Source organism: Salmo salar, chromosome 02 (genome assembly GCF_965601325.2).
Source record: "Salmo salar chromosome 02, fSalSal1, whole genome shotgun sequence".
In the NCBI taxonomy this organism is placed as follows: domain Eukaryota; kingdom Metazoa; phylum Chordata; class Actinopteri; order Salmoniformes; family Salmonidae; genus Salmo; species Salmo salar.
The window spans coordinates 57,677,897-57,704,562 of record NC_138292.1 but is presented as its reverse complement, the minus strand read 5'-3'; the positions used below and the strand labels follow the sequence as shown (position 1 = coordinate 57,704,562).

At 42.3% G+C, this 26,666-nt stretch overlaps 1 protein-coding gene across 5 annotated transcripts in view; it reads left to right on the top strand.

The window, feature by feature from the left end:
- The first annotated feature begins 2,309 nt into the window (after positions 1-2,309).
- The window catches only part of LOC106587732 (trafficking kinesin-binding protein 1), a 45,672-nt gene continuing 21,315 nt past the window's right edge, over positions 2,310-26,666 (top strand). For 3 of the 5 annotated variants that reach the window (XM_014176339.3, XM_014176381.3, XM_014176357.3), the window contains exons 1-4: positions 2,311-2,429; positions 4,432-4,589; positions 15,429-15,776; positions 16,136-16,327. In XM_014176339.3, the coding sequence (XP_014031814.1) occupies positions 15,716-15,776; positions 16,136-16,327 (253 nt within the window). In that variant the 5' untranslated portion in view covers positions 2,311-2,429; positions 4,432-4,589; positions 15,429-15,715. Of the gene's footprint in view, positions 2,430-4,431; positions 4,590-15,428; positions 15,777-16,135; positions 16,328-26,666 lie in introns of all 5 variants that reach the window. The other 2 variants (XM_014176362.3, XM_045706557.2) reach the window with 1 other exon arrangement.

The following is a 26,666-nucleotide window of genomic DNA, read 5'->3' as shown; positions in this document are numbered from 1 at the left end:
ACAGGAAATGGCCCCATTGTCCTTGGGAGAGGATGAGGCCGCCAGTCCGGGACCGGACCAGCCCCATCGGCTCACTGGCTGGATTGATGGAGAGTGTTGTAAATTATTAATGGCTGTTTCCCCAATGTGAGACACTGTAGTCTTGTGTTTAATGTGGAAGAATGGACAGTGGGAAGCTATATAGGATCTCACACCACAAGACAGAATTAGACTACTCTGCTACTTTAAAACATGTTCGAGTGATTCATAGTGTAGAGAGGTTCAACTACCAATGATTTTTTGGTGGATTAATATGGATAATAATATTGTCTATAAAGCGGATTGTTTAGCATGCAACAGCTATGACAGAGTGCGTGTGATAAAATCTATAATGTCCTTTGTAACTCAGTTGGTAGAGCATGTTGCTTGTAACGCCAGGGTAGTTGGTTTGATCCCAGTGCCAACCATATGTAAAATGTATGCATGCATGACTGTTGCTTTGGATAAAAGCATCTGCTAAATTTCATATTATATATTTATATATATACACTGAGTGTACAAAACATTAAGGACACCTGCTCTTTCCCTGACATAGACTATCCAGGTGAATGCTATGATCACTTATTGATGTCACTTGTTAAATCAACTTCAATCAGTGTTGATGAAGGGGAGGAGACAGGTTAAAGAAGGATTTTTAAGCCTTGAGACAATTGAGATATGGATTGTGTATGTGTGCCATTCAGAGGATGAATGGGCAAGACAAAAAAATCTAATTGCCTTTGAACAGGGTATAGTAGTAGGTGCCAGGTGCACTGGTTTGTGTCAAGAACGGCAATGCGGCTGGATTTTGCACTGTAGCTAATGGTAAGTTTCCCGTGTGTATTAAGAATAGTCAATGAATTGCTTTGTGTTCTTACTGTACATTTCTGTACATGACTTTACATTTACATTTACATTTTAGTCATTTAGCAGACGCTCTTATCCAGAGCGACTTACAGTAGTGAATACAGTTCATACATTTAATTTCATACTGACCCCGTGGGGCCAGTTGGAGCCACTAGAGGTAGACAGTAGCCTACGCATCAAAACACTGCACATTCCAATACTGCTTTACCCCATATATCAGCGCCGCCATGTGTGTGTGTGTCAGTGGAGGCTGCTGAGAGGAGGACGACTCATAATAATGGCTGGAATGGAGTCGATGGAATGGTATCAAACACAACAAACACGTGGCTTCCAGCGTCCTCCCCACTGGTGTGTGTGTGTGTGTGAGTGTGTGTGTGTGTGTGTGTGTGTGTGTGTGTGTGTGTGTGTGTGTGTGTGTGTGTGTGTGTGTGTGTGTGTGTGTGTGTGTGTGTGTGTGTGTGTGTGTGTGTGTGTGTGTGTGTGTGTGTGCGTGTGTGTGTGTTTAGGGTCAGATCGATGCATTCCCGAAGGGGTTTGGTGGTTCTCTCTGGGGGTTAAAATAGTCTAGCATTTGTTGCTCCAACCCAGTGTAGGCATCTTAAGGAGTGTGGGAGAATCTAGATATAGAGTAGGAGAGAGATGAAGCTCATCTTTAGAATGGGAGAAACATCAAGCCCACAAGAGTTCCTGCTGTTTTGGGAGGAGTGATACAATTTCACAGCAAATGGGTCTTTCACAATTTTCTCACAATATATATCTGTACCCTTGAATATTATTAAATCCTTCCAATATTATCTTTCAAAAAGAAGTATGAATATAACCATAAATAATATCTAAGAAAGTCAATAAACAGGCTCAAAATGTAATATAGGAAGTAGGTCAAGCTTATGAATAATTTCCATGCTTGTAGTTTGCTGCATTCAGGTTGACTGGCTCCTTTAACCTACTTGATGAATGCCTGATATGTCAGATATAGTATCACCAGAATGAATCATGGAGCAGCAGGACATGACTAAAATACTGTTCATGTGACCGCTGGTTTGGACTGCCTCTAATTTGAACATGGCTGGGCTGCAAACTGCAGGGGCAGTTACTTTTATGACATACCCAGGGAACTTCCACTGGAACTTTTTAGGTGGTGTGACACTGTCCTCAACTGGGTTGCTTTTCTATAATCATTTTTTTTGTCTGTTGAAATCAACAACATGGTCTGTGTGTACATCTTATATTTACATTTGGGACACATTCTGAACACATTGATGTTTGTAATACATACAATTTCACTAAATATTTGTCATATTTGCGCATGAATGCGAAATTGTTGTGGTGTTCATCATGTCTGTTACTGTTCCTGGGGGCCACTGGTTCAAAGTATTCTAGCTAAGCAAGGAGGTTGCACGTGAAACTACATGTGCCATAATGCTTCGCTTCCAAGATGACCAAATACAGACGGACCTAGCGCTTTGACAGATCGAAGTCCGGAGGAAAAGTTCCTGTCAAGTTTGCCGACAACGACCTTGAAGAACTTGGGTAAAAGCAAATTCGTAAGTCTCTATACACTTGTTATCGTTTGTCACAGTATTATCTGTTGATAGTTGTATTTTGGTATTTCTCTTGTAAACAAAGCAAAGGGTGACCAACTTGATGAAGCGATGTTTCCATAGGCTCACACAGGGTGGGATCAAATGGTAGGATCCCTGCCCTTTTGTTGTTGGTGGAAATGCAAAACGCCGGTGCTCTTTGAAAATGTTCTCAAACGAAACAATTATTTACCTCAATGAAGTAGGACAAATTAACTCATTGTACGCGACTGTCACCCTTTTTCAGTTGCAGCATAGTGAATTAATTATCAGCGGAAAAGATGAAGAGAGATGTAACGTTAGCTAGTCAACTGGAAAATTGGCTGAGGCAGATCGGAGGGTTTCACGACAACATTATCTAATCTTTGTTAGGCCTAATTGACAAATGAATCGCACCCATCCGGTTGCCGACAATTCAACACGATAATTAACATTTCCTTTTTACCCCAAACATGACAATTTTTTACTTCACATGCAGTTGATCCATAGTGGACGACAAATCACAACGGGATATAGGCAGAGGGCAGATACATATTGAATAGGATAGTCTATAAACAGGACTTGCCATGTTTCTGTTTGCAACAATGTTTCAAACAAACAGTAACGTTGGTCTTTGAAAATATCCTGCTGGAATAACTGTAGTAGGCTACAATTTTATGGGTACAGTCCATGTGTCCTGTAGCGGTGCTTCCGTACCAGTCCTCTGTCAATGTGGTCATGTGGCCATGTTTTGAAAACATTTGTTTATCAAAATAGGTGTATATGACCCTATTCTATCATCTACTGCATATTGACATTGTTAAACAACTGATTTTGGTCCTTGGAACCATCCAACACCACCCTTGACACTGACTATACCAACCCTACATATTGATGGGTGGTTGCAATATACTATAGCACCTTGATACAGATACAATCAAGCGAGTTACTGTCTGTCAGATCCAGTCACCTCACTCTTTGAAAGTCATAGTCACTGTAGCCAGGCTGTCTTGACTGCATCCTGTTAGCTCGGAGACACAACAGGAGGTGGCGCTCTCACCACCATTTCTGATGACTAAATAGAAATGTCCTTTTATGGCAGCCCTTATTACTCCGAGCTGTAACTTAGAACATGCCTTTTCTAAGTTGTGATACGTTTCCATAAATGGCCTAACGGTTCATGACCAGCCAACTGGTTTAGAGTCAAATAATGAAGCCTCTGTGATCACGGATCTATGATGTATTCATGCATTTCATATTCAGTGCCTTCCTTTTATTGCGCATTGTCTGATGTTGGCCTACCATATGCCATCAGCATGTAGCCGAACTACAATGGACAATTGTTTGTAAAACCTATAAGCCAGATTTAGAGAGCATTTTGGGACCAAACAACATGAGCTGAGTTTATCTGCTGACTGTTGGTCACTGGTTTGATTATGATCCGATTTGAGCATTGTTGATTGTTAATCAGTTATCTTATACTGTTTAGAAAAACATATTCATTATAATAGCTGTAGGTAATAATTGTTGAACTGTAGCGTAATAAACTAGTGCATGAGTAAGGCATTTGATTTGGCTAGTGTACGGCTGTGTGTAAAGCAGAAAGTGAGATGTCTGATTTGACTGATGCAAATGAATGGCTCTGACCAGAGCACCAGACTGAGCCAGATAGTATGACAGAGAGAGAGGGGAGAGGGAATTCCTTGCCTGCAGCTGCAATATGACAGCGTGTACAAGTGCTGACTCACAGACTGTCTTCCACTCTCATTCTCTCTCTCTCTCACTCACACACACACACACACACACACACACACACACACACACACACACACACACACACACACACACACACACACACACACACACACAATCTCTTTGTCTGTCACACACACCCTCTCTAGCTGTCCCTCCCCCATCTCTCTACCCATTATAACCCCACCTCCTCCCACCTTCCCTCACTCCCTCTCTCTCTCTCTCTCCCTCTCAGCCAGGACACCACACTGGATGAGGGCTAAGGTAGCTGACAGGAGAAGCAGCAGCTGTAGAGGCCATTGGTTTTGACTCGGGCTCACTCACTCTCAAGGAGAGACTGTCCTAGCAACTGTACCTACGTCCAATCAATGCAAGGATACTCCTAGCAGCACGGTAAGTAACTGTCATTTACAACAGCAAGTGATCTACTCAGTCAATAAAGCTAATAACCTAATGTTATTAGCATTATCAGCATACTGTCTCTGTGTCTATGCTGCTGTAGTTAGCCTCTGACTCGGTTTGCGTTCATTATCCCTGAGAGAGCCGGCACAGAGGACTTCTGTGTTTGTTCTCCCCTCCCTGCAACTTTGTAATGTCAATACATTCGGGGCAGACTAAACAAATTGACTGCAAACTAGAGATGTGTTTGTGTGTGTGTTTTAGAATGCTTTCAGTCTAATGAAAACATTGCAAACATTGACAAGAAGCACAGTAAAGAGGTCTGTTATTTTGAAGATCATAGAGGTTCACTTCATAGCTGATGTATTGTGTCGTCATGTGTGTATTGTTGGCCTTAGCTAGGTTGTGTAAGAGCCAGTCAAAGGCCTGTAGGCCTGTTGAACCACAGTACTTGCAAGATGGGGTTAACATATACCAAGGTTCGATATTTCACTAACTGATGCTGTGGTTGTACTTTATCAACTGTTTAGATGTTATTATTATGGCATGGTTTATCTATCCTAATGTTGTGACTATGTTATTATAACGGCATGAGTTAGCTAATGTTGTGACTGTTATTATAACGACATGAGTTAGCTAATGTTGTGGCTTTGTTATTATAACGACATGAGTTAGCTAATGTTGTGGCTTTGTTATTATAACGACATGAGTTAGCTAATGTTGTGGCTATGTTATTATAACAACATGAGTTAGCTAATGTTGTGGCTTTGTTATTATAACGACATGAGTTAGCTAATGTTGTGGCTTTGTTATTATAACGACATGAGTTAGCTAATGTTGTGGCTTTGTTATTATAACGACATGAGTTAGCTAATGTTGTGGCTTTGTTATTATAACGACATGAGTTAGCTAATGTTGTGGCTTTGTTATTATAACGACATGAGTTAGCTAATGTTGTGGCTTTGTTATTATAACGACATGAGTTAGCTAATGTTGTGGCTATGTTATTATAACAACATGAGTTAGCTAATGTTGTGGCTTTGTTATTATAACGACATGAGTTAGCTAATGTTGTGGCTTTGTTATTATAACGACATGAGTTAGCTAATGTTGTGGCTTTGTTATTATAACGACATGAGTTAGCTAATGTTGTGGCTATGTTATTATAACAACATGAGTTAGCTAATGTTGTGACTGTTATTATAACAACATGAGTTAGCTAATGTTGTGGCTTTGTTATTATAACGACATGAGTTAGCTAATGTTGTGGCTTTGTTATTATAACGACATGAGTTAGCTAATGTTGTGGCTATGTTATTATAACAACATGAGTTAGCTAATGTTGTGGCTTTGCTATTATAACGACATGAGTTAGCTAATGTTGTGGCTATGTTATTATAACGACATGAGTTAGCTAATGTTGTGGCTATGTTATTATAACGACATGAGTTAGCTAATGTTGTGACTATACAGGTGCATGTCACCTGTTCTCTTTCCTTGGGAGGCCTATATAGAAAATATTCAATATCTAGAAGTGTAGGGAAATATGTGTCTGGTGTGTGAGAGGGCAAATGTCTGAAAGGATTTATAGTTTACCTGGCGTGGTATGACTGACAAAAACTGAAGGAGCTTTTGGCCAGACAGAGCAGATGTGGTTGGCAGCCATTGCAGAACATGAGGTACTGTGTGTGCGCAACACATGCATTTGTATTTGTGTGTGGCCACTTTAGGTTGATTATTGACCTGTGATAACTGTCTTGTGAGCTGGCAGAGTGGTTTCAATTAGTAATACCGTCTTCCTACTAAAAAAAGGGCGAGAGAATGTAATACGGTGCAGTCGTCCAAGGTATTTGTGCAGAGTCAAGTTGACCTGAGTTGAATTGCATGTTGTGTGAAAGTCTCTTTTAGCCACGTCGCAACTGCAGCAATTCACACTAGCGCAGACCAAATGTGTGCATGATAAAGGATATAGTGTGTGCATTGGTGTTCCCAACTACCCAAACCATCAGTGTACTCCCTTCAAATACAACCATATGGATACAATAGCAACTCTCTGTCTGTTAGCATATTAGAGGTAGAATGCCACTCTGTTAAGCTTGAATGGTCCTACTTGTCGTCTTAATGCCGAGTTGTGAATGACATTACATTTGATGAGAATTACCACTTGACAGACATAATGATGACTGTGTTCGACTCTCAATCCTTCAACCTCTCCTCACTTGTAGCTTTTGTTCACGGACTCTTGACTCTATCTACAGGGTGTGCAGGCTTTTGTTGCAGCCCAACACTTAAGTCAACTAATTCAATCGATCAAGGTCTTTGTGAGTAGTAGATTGGTCCTATCACGACAGCGGGTATGTTAGAGCTGGGCTGGAACAAAAATCCTGCACACCCATTAGTGTATTAGCTCTTTAGGAGCAGGGCTAGTGACCTCTGGTCTACACAGATAATCAGCTGAGACCGCGAGTGTGTTGGTATTTAGGTTTAGGTATTTAAGGCCACTTTCTATTCATACCGTAGTTGGAGTCCAGATATAGCTGCTCCAGTTGTCTGGGTGACTAGTGGGTTGTAAAAATAACCGGTCTCTGTCCAAGTAAAGGTTCTCCTGATACAGTGCTGTTCTCTCTCTCTCTCTCTCTCTCTCTCTCTCTCCCATTCTGTCTCTTTTTGTGTCTCTGTATGCTCTCACTCTGTCTCTCTCTTTCTCCCCCCCATCTCGTTCTTCCTCCACTTTCCCATGCCCTATACCTGCCTCTGTATCATGCTGTATTCATTAGCTTGTAACAAATCTTCTGGATAGAGGTCATTTTAAAGATAGATGCTGGTGTCTGTGTAGTATCTCTCGCTAGCTTTCTTACGATTTTGCTCTCTCTCTCTTTCTCTCTCTCATCCACTCTCCTGTTTTGTCTTTCTCTCATACTATACCAAGTGTTCCCTCATTTGCTTTGTGGAGAGTTATCTCTCACCTCATATCCTGCCTTTTGTCATGACTCACGACAGGCTTGGTGATTTGCATTTTGCCTTGGTTTGTACCTGATCAAGGCCCTGCTCCTATGATCATGTCAATAGTATCTGTGGCTTCATCTCTGTAGATCCAGAGGCTTCAACGTTTATCCAGACTTTGGTTTTGTCTGTACCATCCATATGATCTAAAAGAGACAAACGGGCATAACAACAGATGGCATATAGACATCACACGAGTCATTTTCAAAGCATCCAAATAGTACATATTGTTAGATAGGCAGTGCCACGAGAATAACTGAAACGTCACATTGGAAATGCACAAACAATGATCTTCAAATGCTTTGTCCTACTCCTTTCCCCCTCTATTCCCGTGCCAGAGTTGAAACAATATACATTTAAGAGACGCCACACCTTTATCAGTGAGGTGGTTGATAGACTGGGTCTTTATGGGAAATAGTACAGTGAGGAAGTTAATGGTTAACCAACCAGTGCTCCCAGTTTGAGTCAATGGTGGTTGCAGTGTTTTGGGGGGAGGTTGCTTCATAGGACAGAGAGCCAAGCGTCTGTTAGAAGACCTATGTAGACAGGGTGTGATAGATGTGATGTTTGTTGGATGGGATGGTATCTGTCAGTTTGTCTTAAAAAAAAAGAATGTGTTAATTTTTTGTTTAGCAGATGCTCTCATCCAGAGCGACTTACAGTTGTGAGCGCATACATTTTCATATTTGTTCGTACTGGTCCCCTGTTGGAATCGAACCCACAACCCTGGCGTTGCAAGTGCCACGCGGTACCAACTGAGCCACACAGGACTATATGTCACGGCAGTCGGTTTCCAGGGTCGATGGCTTTGTCAGCGGTTTTGATCAGGTTAGCGATAGCAGGGGGAAGCATCTTGCAGCCACTGCGGCTGCTGACTAGGGAAAATATTAAGCTTTGAGGGGATTGGGAGGAATTTGGAACATATATCACTTTCCTCGTCCTCTGAGAAGCTTGTTTTATTCTATTGGAATCAGGAAACTCAGCTTACTTTAAAGGTAGACTCAGCGATATGACGTACATGCAGAAAGTAAACAGCATAGTGGGCCAATTTCCGCAACAACTGAGAGCGTTGAAGTGTGAGGCTCAACTTCTCTGCTGTTTTGGTGCCCTGTCTACCACGCTTTAACAGCGTGAAGCAAACCCGTGCACATGCGCAGATGCTGTGTGAGAGCGAAGTCTTGCGTCTCACTTATCTCAATATCTGCGGTGCTGCTCGCGGCGACGTCATTTCGCTGAGTCTGCCTTTTTAAATTGAGATATCATTTAGTCGTAATTGCCTTGTGACTTGATGAATCAGGTTTGTAGTGAAGGCAGTTCAGCCATGGTAAGTGTGCAGAAAGTCTCGTAGGCATTATTTATTGTTTGGGGAGTGAACACTGTGTCTAGATACTCAGCAGCTTATCTCTGAACACGAGACAGTGGCTAAGGTCATCTCATTAGCTCAGCTGCTTGAAATGAGACTGTAGTAGCTACATGTCTCTGCATACTCCTCACCGACATCAACCCATGTTGTCTGGCTGCTTGGCTCCAGAGATACGAATAGTATTTACATACTTACTCAGGCCTTTTACTCCTCCTGGATCATAGGCCATCAACTATTTTAATAGTTCATTTCCTGCTTTTTATTTGTATAGTGTGTTAACTAATTCTTGTCTTTTCTCAGAGGTTTGGTGGGTTTTCAGTATCTTTCCGCAATTTAGTTTGAAGGCCTACCTAGTAGGAACTAATGTTACCTGTTCTATTTTGGGGGACACCTCTGTGGCTCAGTTGGTAGACTGTGGCTTAGTTGGTAGAGCATGGTGTTTGCAATGCCAGCACGGTGTGTGCAACGCCAGGGTTGTGGGTTCGATTCCCACGGGGGGCCAGTACAAAAAAATAAAAAATAATAATTTAAAATGCATGTAATGAAATGTATGCATTCAGTACTGTAAGTCGCTCTGGATAAGAGCGTCTGCTAAATTACTAAAATGTAAAAAATGTAAAATGAGGGTCGTGTCTACACTTGACACTTACATGCAACTTCTGCTATTAGAATACGAAGATCGTATTGAAAAGACGGGTCTAGATGCATTGGGGTCTGATAACTTCAGGAGGTGGTCAGGGATGTATTGTGTGTGTGTGTGTGTGTGGGTTTCAACTCAGTCTGGATGCAATCAGGCTACCAAAAGGGCACACAGTGGGTGATGTCATCAGCACTCCGCTATGAGTCTCCAGAAAATGTGTGCTTTGGGACCGAGAGGCACCTTTTCATTATAACGTCGGAGGAAATACATTCCTAGCGTGTGTGGAGCATATTTGCTGGCCTCATAAATGCTATCCAGCTAGTTCATATTTAGAACAATTCTTTTTTGTTTGGCTAGAGTTATGCTAACCCGTTTGCAATCCCTTGAATTTTGCTTGCTGGCTAGCTACAGAGGTTAGCCGGCTAGTTAGCTACAGTAGATAGCTACTGCCATCAGTTGTTGTTGTGTTATTATCATATTTAGCCTATTCTATCGTTTGCAGAATGCATACTGGCATTTTAATATAGTGCGGGAAAAGGGAATCTGGACACAATGTGCACATGGTGGACACATTTTAAATGTAGGTGTAGATGCGTGATGTGTTCGGAATTCCATGATCAGAACTCCATGATCAGAATACAAAAACTACATTAACTGTCAAGTCTAGACACAGCCATATGGGAGCAACACTCCTATATGAGGCCACTATAATTACCATAATTTCCGGACTATAAGCCGCAACTTTTTTCCCACGCTTTGAACCTCGCGGCTTAAACAATGACGCGGCTAATATATGGATTTTTCCCGCTTTAAATTTTTTTTTCTCCAAAAAAAACACATTCTGTGACGTGCTCAGTTTTTTGGCGGCATGAAGCTTTCATTAGACCAATGAAATTGCCGAACGGGTTAAGGTCAAAAACTTTTTTGTTTACTGTTTAGATTAAATCTAGCGCTCTCAAACTTCCCATCATTCTGATTACGGTAGTCATTTTGTCACCCTCATCATGGCAAAGACACGGAGAAATGCATATGATGCAGCTTTCAAGTTGAAGGCGATTGATCTGGCTGTTGGAAAAGGAAATAGAGCTGCTGCACGGGAGCTTGGTCTTAATCAGTCGATGATAAGACGTTGGAAACAGCAGCGTTAGGAATTGACTCAGTGCAAAAAGACAACTAAAGCTTACTGCAAATTTCTTTTTTTTTTTTTTTTTACAAGCCGTGTTTCGTTAAAGCCTATTTATTTTTGTTACAAGCCGTGTTTTGTTAAAGCCTGTGTAAAGTTCATTTGTTTCAATGTACCGGTAGGCACCTGCGGCTTATAGACATGTGCGGCTTATTTATGTTAAAAAAAAATAATAAAAAAAATTCAGTGGGTGCGGCTTATATTCAGGTGCGCTCAATAGTCCGGAAATTACGGTAGCCTGAACCACAATCATTAGAAAGGCTCTAATCTCGTCACCCAGAACTAAATCTCGTGTGCATGCTGGCTGGTCAGCTCCTTGATTTAAGCCTATCAGGAGAGACCATATAGGCTGCTATTTCATGGTAGTGTTAAATAATGAAATGGAGGGTATCATTCAAGCACTAGTTTATCTACCTACCTATCTATCTGATCTCATTATCCCATAGTGCCCTCCCTGGCCACCACAGTAATGGACTGTGTGGCACCACTTGAAGTAAATGAGGCCAGTTATGGGGTCAGGTACACCCTCAGTGAAAGAACGCTGAAGTTCTTGGATGGAAGCCCTGTCCGGGTTCAGAAAACAAGTTTCATCACTGATGCATTGTGTATTAGCTTGTGTGGGGTGTGATCTGGCTTAGATTTACTAAAGCGATCATAGAGGTGTACTTTCCTCTTTCTTGTTGTTATGTGGATGTCTTATATTGTTTGACTTTGATTGTTCTAGCTTTTCCTGTGCAGATTTCTCTCTAGTGCAAAGGGTCTTGTAAATCTTGCCCCATTTTAGTACAGAGCTTTTCTCTGGTTTGTGGATAAAGTACATGCTTCTACCTTGAAGTTGAATAATTACGTACTTACCATTTAAATAAAATCCCTACTGGCAGAGGCATCAGTTGGGCTTCGTCACATGACCAAACTGTTGCCCGGGAGACCATGGGTCCAGAGTCCTTGGCCCTCGCAGCCAATTAGAGGCGAGATTTGCATTTGACAAGCTTCTCCCTCTCAGCCGGTTTGCAAATTCTGATTTGTTATTCAGTCTGGTGGTGACAGTCTGGTGGTGACAGGCTAAATTGAGTGTGACCCATTCATCTCTTTCTTCCCTCTTTTCCTAAGTACCCTTCTCTCAAGGGCCCCTCTCCTCCCTCCTATGCCCTCTCTCGCCGTCTCAGTTTGCCCACTCTTTCCTACCCCCTCCCTTCCCACTTTCCTAAGTACTGTACCCTGCAAGTGTCCCTCCTCAACCCTCACTGTCTCTTTTCTACCCCTCCCAACCTCCCTCGCTTCTTTCTGTAGCACCCTCGTCTGCCCTTCCTTCCTCTCTCGTTCCTGTGTGACTCCACACACGTACACACCCCTTCTGAACGGCCAAAGAGCACCAAAGACAGGCTCTTCCAACCGGCCTTGGCGAGTTCAACGTGAGTCCTCTGGAAGGTCCGTCAGACTCAGAATGACATCCATTAGAGTTAGAGAGTTACACTTAATACATGACTTATTGAAGTTCATTATTCCTTTACTTTTGGCACTGCTCATCTTGGATGAACGGCCCTATGCAACTATAACACATTAAGGTAACGTTTTAACTTCTCATTTACATTAGGAAAGTAGTTTGCGATCCTTGAAATTCAGATTGAAGTAACTTTCCTTGTTTGAGTTAAACCACGTAGCATACTGCTGTGCATATTGCTGTGCATTCCACATTTCTCAAGAGTAACTTGTGTAGGCTACACAGAAAATAGCCTGCATGTTTGATTATATCCATATGGATATACTGTACAGAACACATCCTCAGGGATCAGAAGTTTTTGGCTTTGTCCTTAGTGGCCCAGTCTTCCGCACCCCACTGTGTGTTTGTCTAGGGAACAGGACAATTGTTTTCTCACAGTTCCTGTGGATTCTCTGGACTGTTAATTTGCTGGTCGATCTGGGGAGCGAGGGCCTGGTGGAGCCCAGGGTTGTACACTGGGCAGCGTAACAGGGTCTTTCCCTTGGCATTCTGCCTGGCCCAACGACAACCACACAGAGAAAGAGACAGGGGGAGATGGCCAATAACCATGCTCACTGGTGACCCCCTCTAAATGGGATACAAGGCTGCGCTTGGCTGGGTAGATAATAGACCCACAATGTGACAATACATTGCCTGCCAACTTGGCCTTGGCAGCATGTAAATATGACAGATAAAGAGACGATGTGTCTTTGTGTGTGTGTGGTGTGTGTGTGTGTGTGTGTGTGTGTGTGTGTGTGTGTGTGTGTGTGTGGTGTGGTGTGTGTGTGTGGGGGGCGCGTGTTTTGTGTGTGAGACTGTGTGCTGCAGGTTAGTTGAGTGCCATTACCAAATGCCAATTGATTCCCCTCAATATATTTTTATTTGTCATTTAAGGCGTGGGAATAAGACATTTACAATTGTATAATAACATGATATTTTGGACTGAATCCATGCACCCTCATTTTGCATCCTAGTGAAAACACAAGTGCTACTTATCATTCTAGTCACTAGACACGACATGCTACAGAACTACCAGACATTATGCATCATGGTGGTGTGGGTGGATACAGTAAAAGCCAGACCTAGAGTACGTATACGACCCTGCTGCTCCCTCTGACAGCTGTAAGTGGAGAGAGTGGATGGATGGATGTGGCAGGGTGACCAGAGCAATACACTCAGTTAATTAAGGGGGTTGGAGAGGGGGAGGAAGGAGGAGAGGAGGAGAGATTGTCATTCTCATCTGTCTCATCTGTCTCTTGAGTGGGTGTGTGGCAAGCTGCGCACAGCTGAGTGTGTGTGTGTGTGTGTGCACATGTTTTGTCTACCCACATGCACGGTCAGTGCTTTGTTAACCCAATAGTCCTCATATAATATGTCCTTGACTCAGACTGCAATGCATAGCTAATGTATTGTATGATATCCACTGTCCTTTACCACTGGCCTTGATATTGCCTAGGTCTGATGTATCCAAACACTAACAACCGCAATATGACAAAACTGGATGTGACAATTGTTTAGTTCCATCAATAAACTAAGGCTACTTTGCTGCCCATTGTTAGAATGTCCTGAATTCCCCCCCCCAACCTAATTTTCTCTTTGAATTACGTCACTAGCCAGGCTATTCAGTTACAGAACGATGGCCCGCAGCATTTCCTGGCGGACATGTAAGTGAATGTGATATGCCTTATGAAGAGGGACATCATTCTTTAATTGAAGAGCCTGGCTAGTGACGTAATTCAAAGAGAAAATGAGGTGGGGCATAATAAAAGTACTGTACATTCCAACTAGGACCGTGTGCTAAGGTTTGCTGTTTCTCTTTGCTTTCGTAAACAGTATGAATTAGCATTTACTCTAATACAGGTTGCAGTTAGCCATAGCACACGGTCCTAGTTGGAATGTACAGTACTTTTATCATGCCTCGTAAAGCTTTGTTTAGTAACTGTGTTGGTTTAAATGTCATAAGGTGGTGTGTTGTGCTCCGGTTGTAACTGTGTAGCTAGGGTAACTAGCTTTCTGACCCTAAAAACTGTGGGGAAAGGCCAAGCCTAGTGAGACAATTGGAGCATGCATGACACTGTACATGGCTTTAAAAAGATGAAGTTGCTTGTAAATTTGTGGTTCATGTGTCTGAAGTAATTTTTTTCTAATTAAACTTTACCTATATCTGTATGTCTTTTAACCAGGCTGTTATAGAATATGAGAGCATCATTTCAGTATCTCACCTGGAAAAACTGGTGAAATACATTCCAGTAAAGGGATGAGAGTTTTCTTGATACATTCATATTTGATGGCATTCCATGTTCAAACGTAAAACGGCATTTAATGTTATGCCATTCCGTACTAAAACGTAAAATACTATGATGTTGATGAATTAAAGATAGTCGGTTTGAATTAATCTTTCTAACCAGGTTTCCATCCAACCTTTTTATGCGAGTAAAGTACATGTCGGATAAAAAAAAAAAATGTGATGACAAGATGGAAACTGTTTCAGTAAACTTTCCAAAAATAAAGTAGACAGACAAGGTGGGATCTTTTTGTGTCTGCAAAATGAATTATGCGAGAAATGTCGTTTGAAACGCTTTTATGCAAATATTGATATAATAACCACAATGTCAAAGTAAATTTGGAGTCACGCATGGAGTTTATTAGGCTACAGATTAAATAAGGTATAATGAACTTCACAGGGTGGTGAAAGTGCAAAGTAATGAGTTTTCCAATAAATATCGAGGGTCTCATTCTGGTGACATGATCATCAATGCTTGACTGCCGTTTGACAAGTAAAAATAATCTTACCCTTTTGTCGTAGATACAGTATCTGCGGTGTTGGCTAGAGTGCATGTGCCAATACCAGAGTTGCCACATTCGCTATTTGACACAATTTTGTTTAGTGATAAACCCATCAATAGAGTTGAAAATGCGATGGAAACCCATTTAACTTGTCGTTTTTATTCAGTACATGGGAACTTAACTGCAAAATGTATTTTGATGTGCAAAACGTCATCACACACCTTTCATCTGCAACAAGTCAATTTGATGGAAACCCATCTCTGGTGGGAAAATGCACGTATTGTTTTTATGTGGATTTTAGAATATTTGCATGACAATCTGTCACAAATTGGATGGAAACCTAGCAACACTCACTTTTTTCTCTCTCTCCCTCTCAGACCAGCTTTGGTACCAGATGTGCGATCAGCCTGCTGTTTCTCCCTGATCCACCAGGGGGCCTCAGTCCCTCACAGGGACCAGCCCTGAGTCCTCCATCCTCACCCTGAACACCCCGGCCCCAGTCAAGCTGTCCCACCCTCATCCCTCTCCCTCTCCTCCTCATCTCTTCTTCTGGCCCCCACATTCCCCACTGGACCCCCTGTCGACCCTCTCCCTTTATGGGGGGCAGGGGGAGGCGTCCGGGGGCCTCGATGCAGAGACCCTGCCCCTATATGAGGGCCTTAAAATGGAGTGCAACCTCCTGGAAAGAGTCGATAGGGGAAGCCATGATGTGTCCACCCTCACTGGTAGGTCACAGTTAATGAATGTAGTAGACGGGTTATAGGGGATTGGATAATGGGTTCACTTTCATGTTGGACAGCACTTGTTAGAAGCTAGTGGGAAGATGGGTCTCTTAGAACCATTGCAGGGGACATTAGATTGGACTATCATCCTGCATCCAGGAACATTGTTCAATTACATGTTTTTAATGTAATGCGTTATAATGTGGTGAGTGGGAACTGTGTCATCCGGTCAGTGCCTCAGGGGGGCAGCAGAGACTTGTGTATTTCAGAGCGCTCAATCCAATGTGATGAATGCTGTCTTTTTGTTCTCCCATTTCTCCCCTGTCACACCCTCATACACCTCCCTCCCTTTCCACTGTCAGAACTTTGTTCAGGTGGCGATAGTGAGGTGGAGATAGTGAGCCTGCTGTCTGAGGAACTGCCTAACTACACTCTGCGGGCGGACTGCATGTTTGGCTACGACCACGACGACTGGCTCCACACCCCTCTGCTGCCCCCGGAGGTCGCCCTGGGTCTCACACACGATCAGATAGAAGAGACGCTCAAGTACTTCTGTAAGTCCACCACTCTGTCCACGCTAGGCATCGAACATAGGAGAAGGCAACTCTGGTACCGGTGTGCCAAATGTACCGCACCTGTTTTACTAGTTATTAATCACCTCACCAACTTAGATTGGAGGGAATCAACATCTTAAATCCAATGATGAGTTGACTCATGCGATGCAGCGGCTGGTTTGAGTGAAAGCATCTACCTGGTCTCCTAGATCTAAATCGGAGGCCGTATTCATAAAGAGTTTTAGGCGGTCTGGTAGGGTGTCACAGCAAAATAAATTGTGGGGGTACGCCTTACCGGTAAAACATGAGCCTATTGAAATAAAATGACAAGAAAACTGGAGGCTATATTACACCATTATTTATCATTACCGCATGTCAGAGGCATGAAAAATTGGCGGATGGACTTGAAAATGTCTGGTATAGCCTACGCTCCAAATTGCGATGTGATTTGACAAAACACAGACATTTTCCCAAGGCAGATATGAGTGGCTGACACCGAGACGCACATGGACAGCAGTGGACGCTTACATTTGGGCTAATGACAAACGCCAAATGTTATTATACTTTTTGGTGTTTTGTGTAACAGATGTTTCTTCCAATTCACCACTGTTTGGAGGCTGAAAATATGTTACCAGTGGATAAATGTTCACAGGTAGTCTAGAAAAACAGCCCTTTGAAGCAGGGCTGGATTAATGCAGGGGCTTACCAGGGCGGAAGCCCCTGGGCCCAGGACCGTGGGTGGCCCAAGAGGCAGCAAAACAAAACAAAAAATGTATTTCAAAAATTAAAATATAAACAGTGCATTCGGAAAGTATTCAGACCACATCCCTTTTCCACATTTTGTAACATTACATCCTTATTAAAAAAAAAATAATCTTATCAATCTACACACAATATCACATAATGACAAAGCGTAAAAAGGTTGCTAGAAATGTTTGCAAATTCATAAAAAATAAAAAACATTTACCTTATTTACGTAAATATTCAGACCCTTGGCTATGAGCCTCGAAATATAGAGCTCATTTGCATCCTGTTTCCATTGATCATCCTTGAGATGTTTCTTCAACTTGATTGGAGTCCACCTGTGGTAAATTCAATTGATTGGCCATCATTTGGAAAGGCACACACCTGTCTATATAAGGTCTTGACAGTGAATGTCAGAGCAAAAATCAAGCCATGAGGTTAAAGGAATTGTCCGTAGAGCTCAGAGACAGGATTGTGTCGAGGCACAGATCTGGGGAAGGGTACCAAAAAATGTCTGCAGCATTAAAGGTCACTAAAAACACAGTGACCTCCATCATTCTTAAATGGAAGAAGTTTGGAACCACCAAGACTCTAACTAGAGCTGGCCGGCCCGGTAAAACTGAGCAATCGGGGGAGAAGGGCCTTGGTCAGGCAGATGACCAAGAACCCGATGGTCACTTTGACAGAGCTCCAGTGTTCCTCTGTGGAGATGGGAGAACCTTCCAGAAGGACAACCATCTCTGCAGCACTCCACCAACCAGGCCTTTATGGTAGAGTGGCCAAACAGAAGTCACTCCTTAGTCAAAGGCACATGACAGGCTTCTTGGAGTTTGACATAAGGCACCTAGGACTCTCAGACCATGAGAAACATGATTCTCTGGTCTGATGAACGGCAAGTGTCACTTCTGGAGGAAACCTGGCACCATCTCTACGGTGAAGCATGGGGGTGGGAGCATCATGCTGTGTGGGTGTTTTTCAGCAGCAGGGACTGGGAGACTAGTCAGGATCGAGGGAAAGATGAACGGAGCAAAGTACAGAGAGATCCTTGATGAAAACCTACTCCAGAGTGCTCAGGACCTCAGACTGGGGCGAAGTTTCACCTTCCAGCAGGACAACGACCCTAAGCACACATCCAAGACAACGCAGGAGTGGCTTCGGGACAAGTCTCTGAATGTCCTTCAGTACCCAGCCAGAGCCCAGACTTGGACTCGATAGAACGTCTCTGGAGAGACCTGAAAATAGCTGTGCAGTGACGCTCCCCATCCAACCTGACAGAGCCTGAGAGGATCTACAGAGAAGAATGGGAGAAACTCCCCAAATACAGGTGTGCCAAGCTTGTAGCATCATACTCAAGGCTGAAATCGCTGCAAAAGGTGCTTCAACAAAATACTGAGTAAAGGGTCTGAATACTATGTAAATGTGATATATACACTACCGGTCAAACGTTTGGACACACCTACTCATTAAAGGGTTTTTCTTTATTTTTACTATTTTCTACATTGTAGAATAATAGTGAAGACATCAAAACTATGAAATAACACGTATTGACTCATGTAGTAACCAAAAACAAATCAAAATATATTTTATATTTGAGATTCTTCAAAGTAGCCACCCTTTGCCTTGATGACAGCTTTACACACTCTTGGCATTCTCTCATCCAGCTTCATCTGGAATTCTTTTCCAACAGACTTGAAGGAGTTCCCACATATGCTGAGCACTTGTTGGCTGCTTTTCTTTCACTCTGATGTCCAACTCATCCCAAACCATTTGGTTGAGGTCAGGGGATTGTGGAGGCCAGGTCATCTGATACAGCACTCTATCACTCTCCTTCTTGGTAAAATAGCCCTTACACAGCCTGGAGGTGTGTTGGGTCATTGTCCTGTTGAAAAACAAATTATTGTCCCACTAAGCCCAAACCAAATGGGATGGCGTATCGCTGCAGAATGCTGTGGTAGCCATGCTGGTTAAGTGTGCCTAGAATGCTAAGTAAATCACAGACAGTGTCACCAGCAAAGCACCCCCACACCATAACACCACCTCCTCTATGCTTTACGATGGGAAATACACATGCGGAGATTATGCGTTCACCCACACTGCGTCTCACAAAGACACGGCGGTTGGAATATAAAATCTCCAATTTGGACAATAGACCAAAGGACAAATTTCCACCGGTCTAATGTCCATTGCTGTTGTTTCTTGGCCCAAGCAAGTCTCTTCTTCTTATTGGTGTCCTTTAGTAGTGGTATCTTTGCAGCAATTCGACCATGAAGGCCTGATTCCCACAGTCTCCTCTGAACAGTTGATGTTGAGAGCTGTCTGTTACTTGAACTTTGAAGCATTTATTTGGGCTGCAATTTCTGAGGCTGGTAACTCTAATGAACTTATCCTCTGCAGCAGAGGTAGCTCTGGGTCTTCCGTTGCTGTGGCGGTCCTCATGAGAGCCAGTTTCATCATAGCGCTTGATGGTTTTTGCGACTGCACTTGAAAAAACGTTCAAAGTTCTTAATGTTCCATATTGACTGACCTCCATGTCTTAAAGTAATGATGGACTGTTGTTTCTCTTTGCTTATTTGAGCTGTTCTTGCCATAATATGGACTTGGTCTTTTACCAAATAGGGCTATCTTCTGTATACCACCCCTACCTTGTCACAACACAACTGATTGGCTCAAATGCATTAAGAAGGAAAGAAATTCCACAAATTAACTTTTAAGGCGTCACCTCTGTTAATTGAAATGCATTCCAGGTGACTACCTCATGAAGCTGGTTGAGAGAATGCCAAGACTGTGTAAAGCTGTCATCAAGGCAAAGGGTGGCTATTTGAAGAATCTCAAATATAAAATAGATTTTGATTTGTTTAACACTTTTTTTGGTTACTATATGATTCCATATGTGCTATTTCATTGTGTTGATGTCTTCACTATTATTATACAATGTAGAAAATAGGAAAAATAAAGAAAAACCCTTGAATGAGTAGGTGTTCTAAATCTTTTGACCCAGTAGTGTACATTTTGCAAAAAATTCTGAAAGCATGTTTTTGATTTGTCATTATTGGGTATTGTGTGTAGATTGATAAGTGGATTTAAAAAAAAAACAATTTTAGAATAAGGCTGTAACGTAACAAAATGTGGAAAAGGTCAAGGGGTCTGAATACTTTCCGAATGCACATCTTTTTTTTTACTGCAACCGCCAACCACAGGAGGACTCAGGAGCCGCTGTCAATGAGTGTATACAGCCTGCTGCTGCTGCTCTGCTAATCATCAGATGTGGGGAGGAGAAGGAGGTAGGGGGCCCACGTGGGTAACTGGGGGGCCCTCTCTTGATTGGTTAACTGCTTAAACTTCACTAGGGTAGGGGGCAGCATTCGGAATTTTGGATGAAAAGCGTGCCCAAATTAAACTGCCTGCTACTCAGGCCCAGAAGCTAGGATATGCATATATTGGTAGATTTGGATAGAAAACACTAAAGTTTCCAAAACTGTTAAAATAATGTCTGTGAGTATAACAGAACTGATATGGCAGGCGGAAACCTGAGGAAAATCCATCCAGGAAGTACTATTATTTTGAAAGGCTGTTTTTCCATTGAAAGCTCATCCACCATACAAAGACTTAGGACCCAGTTCACGATCTCCATGGCTTCTTCTACACGTGGCCAGTCTTTAGGCATTGTTTCAGGCTTTTACTCTGAAAAATGAGGGAGATACAGCACTTTCAATGAGTGGACAGTGGAAATTTCCAGACATGAGTCCAGCACGTGATCGGGAGCGCGCCTTTCTTGTTTCTCCTTTTCTATTGACGAAGCCTTTGTCCGGCTGAAATATTATTGATTATTTATGACAAAAACAACCTGAGGATTGATTTTAAACATCGTTTGACATGTTTCTATGAACTTTTATTGTACTTTTTTGACTTTTTGTCTGCATGTTGAGAGCGCACTTTGTGCCTTTGGATTACTGAACTAAACGCACCAACAAAAGGTTTTTGGACATAAAGAGGGACATTATCGAACAAAACAAACATTTATTGTGTAACATGGAGTCCTGGGAGTGCCACCAGATAAAGATCATCAAAGGTAAGTGATTAATTGAATTGCTATTTCTGACTTTTGCGAGTCCTCTCCTTGGCTGGAAAATGTCTGTATGGTGTTTTGTGGCTAGGCGCTGTCCTAACACAATCGTATGGTGCACTTTCGCTGTAAAGCCTTTTTTGAAATCGGACACTGTGGTTGGATTAACAAGAAGTTTATCTTTAAAATGGTGTATAATACTTGTATGTTTGAGGAATTTTAATTATGGGATTTCTGTTGTTTGAATTTGGCGCCCTGCAATTTCACTGGCTGTTGTCGAGGTGGGACGCTAGCGTCCCAATGATACCAGAGAGGTTAATCAACTTTTTTTTAAACTGCATAATAAATCAATGTTACTGGTCAATTGTGTGAGTCAGGTGCTGGGCCCAACACCGTTGAAAGCCCAAGAGGCAACCATTTTTTTTATTTGTAACATTATTATTTTTATTCAACCACAGTTGTCCGCTCTCAATGTTCAAAATATACCAGAGAGCATAATTTAGCCAAAGAGGATCAATAGTTTCTAAACAATAACTGTGGATTAAGTTTGATCACAAGCACATACAGGTAACTGCCAAAATAAAGGAAACACCAACATAAAGTGTCTTAAAATGGTTTGGGCTACCACAAGCTGCCAGAACAGCTACAATGTGCCTTGGCATAGATTCTACAAGTGGACCTAAACCATGCCAGAAAAATGCACCCGACACCATAACATACTGTTTAGTTTTTATGCCTCATATAAAAAATACAAAATAAATCCGTGGCTTATGATTTCTTCATCCAGCCCAGCTTTGAAGTCATTGTTTGACAATCAGATCAAAACATCATGACTGGTTGTGTTTATGCCACAATAAAAGGTCATACATTTTTCAAGTTAAATTACAAATCTTTATGACTAGGCCCACAAAGATCATGTTAAATTGATTGGGATTCTATATTTAAAAAAAATAAATGAAATGTTTCGGCACTCCAGGACCGGAATTGAACAGCCCACTAGTGTTTTATAGGCAATGTGTTAGCCTACAGCAATTCCATCTTAAAGTCCTACTGTGAATTGACCCCTCACATATGCTTTGGAATTGGACAATGGAAACTTGTACACAGATTACACATATCCTTTAATCACTAGGCTTTATAGTATAACATTGATGGGATAATCTCTCTCTCTTTTGCCATTATCAGGTCATCCATATGGTGTGGATCTAAAGAGCTTGTGGTCTGACTCCTTGCCTGTAAGACAAATACAATTGGAAGAAATAAGATATCTTAACACACAGTGTATGCATTAGTAGTGTCCACAAGAGAAGACATTGATTGTGATTGTAGCAATACGTCCTGCAATAATATATCTGATATTGGACCAATTTATCGTGATGTGTTTAAGTCACACTTGAAAACACACTCATAATAGAATCACACAGTAGTGGTGACTAAATGATTGGAGTTAGATGGGGTGGTATGGGTCCAAAGGGTTTGGTTGGCGGCACCTTGCCAACAGGAAGGACCGTATATAATGACCATGGTAAACTCCTGCTAGTTTATCTCAAACTATAAATCTGAGGTGAACATTCTTCCTATCGGTTTGACGCAGTATCCGAGTTAAGGTCTGGCTGAAGATGATATCTGTTTCAATTGTCCTTTCAACAAAGTGTTTTCGCTTGACTCTCCTACGTAGACGTGGAAAAACAAATCGAATGAGATTTGTAAATGTTTTTTCAACAATATTGTGATTGTTTTAATGGGGTAATGTTATAAAGGTAAATGCTAAAATATGAGCTAGAGACAGATATGGGTGAAATTGATCATAGTCACAAGATCGTCGGATTCTATGAAGAAACAATTGATTCGGTACATGGAAGCCTGCATACTGTATCCTTTAATCTAACATAACAAACACTGAGTTTACCCAAATCCAATACTGAACATGATCATGCTACTGACTATTACAATGCTACTCCACTTGTCATAATCACCTTAACGGGACACTATAATATCAGAATCTCCATTTATCAGTACAGTACCGTAGTACACACGTATGTATGTATGTATGTATGTATGTATGTATGTATGTATGTATGTATGTATGTATGTATGTATGTATGTATGTATGTATGTATGTATGTATGTATGTATGTATGTATGTATGTATGTATGTATGTATGTATGTATGTATGTATGTATGTATGTATGTATGGTCTGTTTAGTAGAGGAGCTAACAGAAGCTCCTCCCCTCCTCCCTCTGGTGACTTTAGGGGAGGTGTCATATCCTCTAGCCACATCCCTTCCCTTGATGCTTGGGGCCACAGATGCCAAATGCCAATAAACCGATTAGCCTCTTAGCTATAATCAGTTTCCTTCTGCACCTCCAGTTCAGAACTGACTCTAACAGTAGCCTTTTACAAAGGGCTTGGCCCCGAGCACTCACTGCTCTTCAGACATCGCGGCGACACTGACTGTACTCTCGTCACTGTGTAGGACTTGGTCGTCTTAGCAACCCATCAGTAGTGCATATTTGAAAGATATCTTTGTGAGCATAGTCTAGAGCAGAGAGGTGACAGGTTGAAAGCTCAGAGTTTGGGTTTGCTGTGTCAACGGCATGTATTTGTGGCCTTTGGTGTAATTTTTAGAGAGACATCCCGAAGGGGTTAATTAGTGTGAAAGCAAGTCGGAGGTCTCAAATATAGACGGACGTTTAAGATTGGTTGAACATTTTGGCCAGGTCTCCTCTGTTTTTTTTTTGTTTTTTTAACCTCAATGGGATAGCCTGGTGACATTAAGGTTGAATAAATCAAAATATACGTTGCCATGCATTCGCAAAACAAAACAAGTGGGCGCCGGCTAAACAGACGATACGCCAGTCTTTTCTGACATTATGATATCATCAAAGATGGCATTTTCTTGTATCTGATGCGGTCTATGATATTAGGAAAGCATACAGAGCTTGAGTTGGGCACCGCGACCGGATTTCACGTGTTGACATTTATTTCACATTGGCACAGAAGTCTGAATTGGTGTTAACCTTAAGGTTAACACCAATTCAGACTTCTGTGCCAATGTGAAATAAATGTTCAACTAACAGTTGAACATTTTCAACTTCTGACCTCATCAGTGCAGTACTAGGGTTGCCAGGTTTCCATAGGATTGCATGGCTAACTCTCCCATTAGGCAGGATAGGCTATACCGTCCTTTCCCTAAAGTAGAGCTGGGACGATACCTGTATGGCAATATTTAAAAAGCAGCTGTATGTAAAATATTGTGCTATAGCTTGGAAAATAAATACATGTGACTCTGGATGACAACATAATGATGTTTGTTTCCAAGATTAGGACTGTTTTCCTAAAGAAGTTACATCCGCTCTGTGTTTTGTTTCCTTGCCAAGATACTAACGAGTATCGCAAGACTGCTTTTGTCCCGGCCCTATGCTCAAGCCGATCGTGACTAGGGGCACGTTGCCATGTTGGTTCCCATAGGATTGATTGTAAGACAGGATAAACTGTACTCTCCTTTACTCAAGCCGATCGTAACTGGGGGTATAGTGCCAGCGATACTAGGGTTGCCAGATTCCAATAAGATAGTGAGAATAATCCCCCATAAGGCAGGATAGACTACTCTCCTTTCATTCAAGATGATCGTAACTGGGGTTACAGTGTTAGGGATACTAGGGTTGCCAGATTTCAATAAAATAGTGAGAATAATCCCCCATAAGGCAGGATAGGCTGTACTCTCCTTTCATTCAAGCTGCTTTGGACTGGGGGTACAGTCAGTGCCAGAGTCGCGATGTCCCATAGGATTGTATGGCTTACCCCTTCATAAGGCAGGATAGGCTGTACCCTCCTTTCACTCAGTCTTCTTTGCAGAACACAGATCAGACAGGTACACAGCCAGTCAGCCGACACACAGCTGTGCCTTATGCCTGGTCCCGTGTTGACATTAGCTTCTTAGCACGCGGCACGTGCCCTAAACTTCTGTACATCTCTTATTTGGTTGTCCTTCTTCTGGCAATCTACCTTGGTGCACACCTGTTCTGATCTAAATCTGTTCCCTCCCTCCTGTTTTTGCTCTCTGTTCCATCTGTGGGTTGACCCATTCACTGCTTCTCTCACTTTCTTCCCTCCTCTAGCTGTCTCCTTTATAGCAATTCAGTATGTTTCTCTACTCCTTTTCTCTGTTATTTCCTGCTCTTTCATGCACCTTCTGTCTCCTGACTTCTTTTTTCCGCCTCAAAGGCTCTCTCTCCGTCTCTGTCACCCTTTTTAAACGATTCAACTTCATTCCAGTTACAGACGTATTAGTAAGTAGTCCTTTGTGTCTGGCTCTGTTGCTTGGAATACCGGTTCAGCTTACAGTCTTAACATAACTGGCAGGGATATGGGTGGATGCCCATGGAAGTAAATAGACACACCTGAAAGGGAGCAAACCCCTATGATAAACAACCCTGTCTCTGGATGCGTCTGAAATGGGATCCTATTCCCTATTGTGGTGCGCCACTTTTGACCCGGGCTCTGTTCAAAAGTAGGGCACTAGACAGGGAGTAGGGTGGGCATTTCAGATGCAACCTTTGTGTTTTGCCGTTGCACTGGACGGCTGACCACTTCAAAGAGCAGAACGTGACTGATGCCACTCTTCATATTTCGTTGTTGGTCAAAGCGTATCTAGCTATGTGATCTCTTCATAGTGTACTTTACACTGGTTCAGTCTCTCTTTATCTGATCAGTGATATGGAGCTTACGGTGTTGTTTTGCTCTGACTGTTTCCACGTAAACCATAGGCGCCCATAAAACTATTTGGCCATTGACCTCTAAGGGTGTGTTCTTTCCATTGGTTGATTGCAAGGAGGTGATATCAATGCAAAGTGGTTTCTTGTGTCAATATTGATTAGGAACTTGTGTTTTTGTCCATATCTGCGGAGGCAGAATGGATTTGTCCTTGAATTAGTGTGGCAGCTCTTGGTAACACTTTACTTGATCCTTCCACTGTTATTAGCATGATATTACATTAGTCATGATAACTGACATCATTTTATGTCAATATAACATTGTCAGGTGGCTTGCAGTGCTATTTTTATGCACACTAACAATGGCTAGGCTGGGGTGGACTGTGTGGGGGGTCTCGGATGGTTGAGGGGCAGCACTTGGGGAACTGTGTGGGGGGGGTGTGGGGGGGGGGGGGGGGGGGGTTTGTCTTAAAGGGCTGGTGGCCTGGCGGTTGGGAGCTTGGGCCGGTGGCTGATGGATCGCTGGTTCAGGTCCCCGTTTTTGACCTTGTGGGAGATCTGTCGACGTGCCCTTGGGCAGGGCGTTGACCCTGGTCGCTTCTGTGTGTCGCTCTGGATGGGAGTCTGTTAATTGACTAATGTGATGTAGTTGTTGAGCGGCTTCACTGCAAGTATATTGTAAGTTTTAAATATTCGATGAAAAAACAAAACAATGGCTAGGTTGGCATAGTCATGACTGTGTCAAATTAGTCAGCTAATTATGACTGCTTAGTGCTTATGGTATCTGTTATGTCATGCCTTTGCAAAAACGTCAG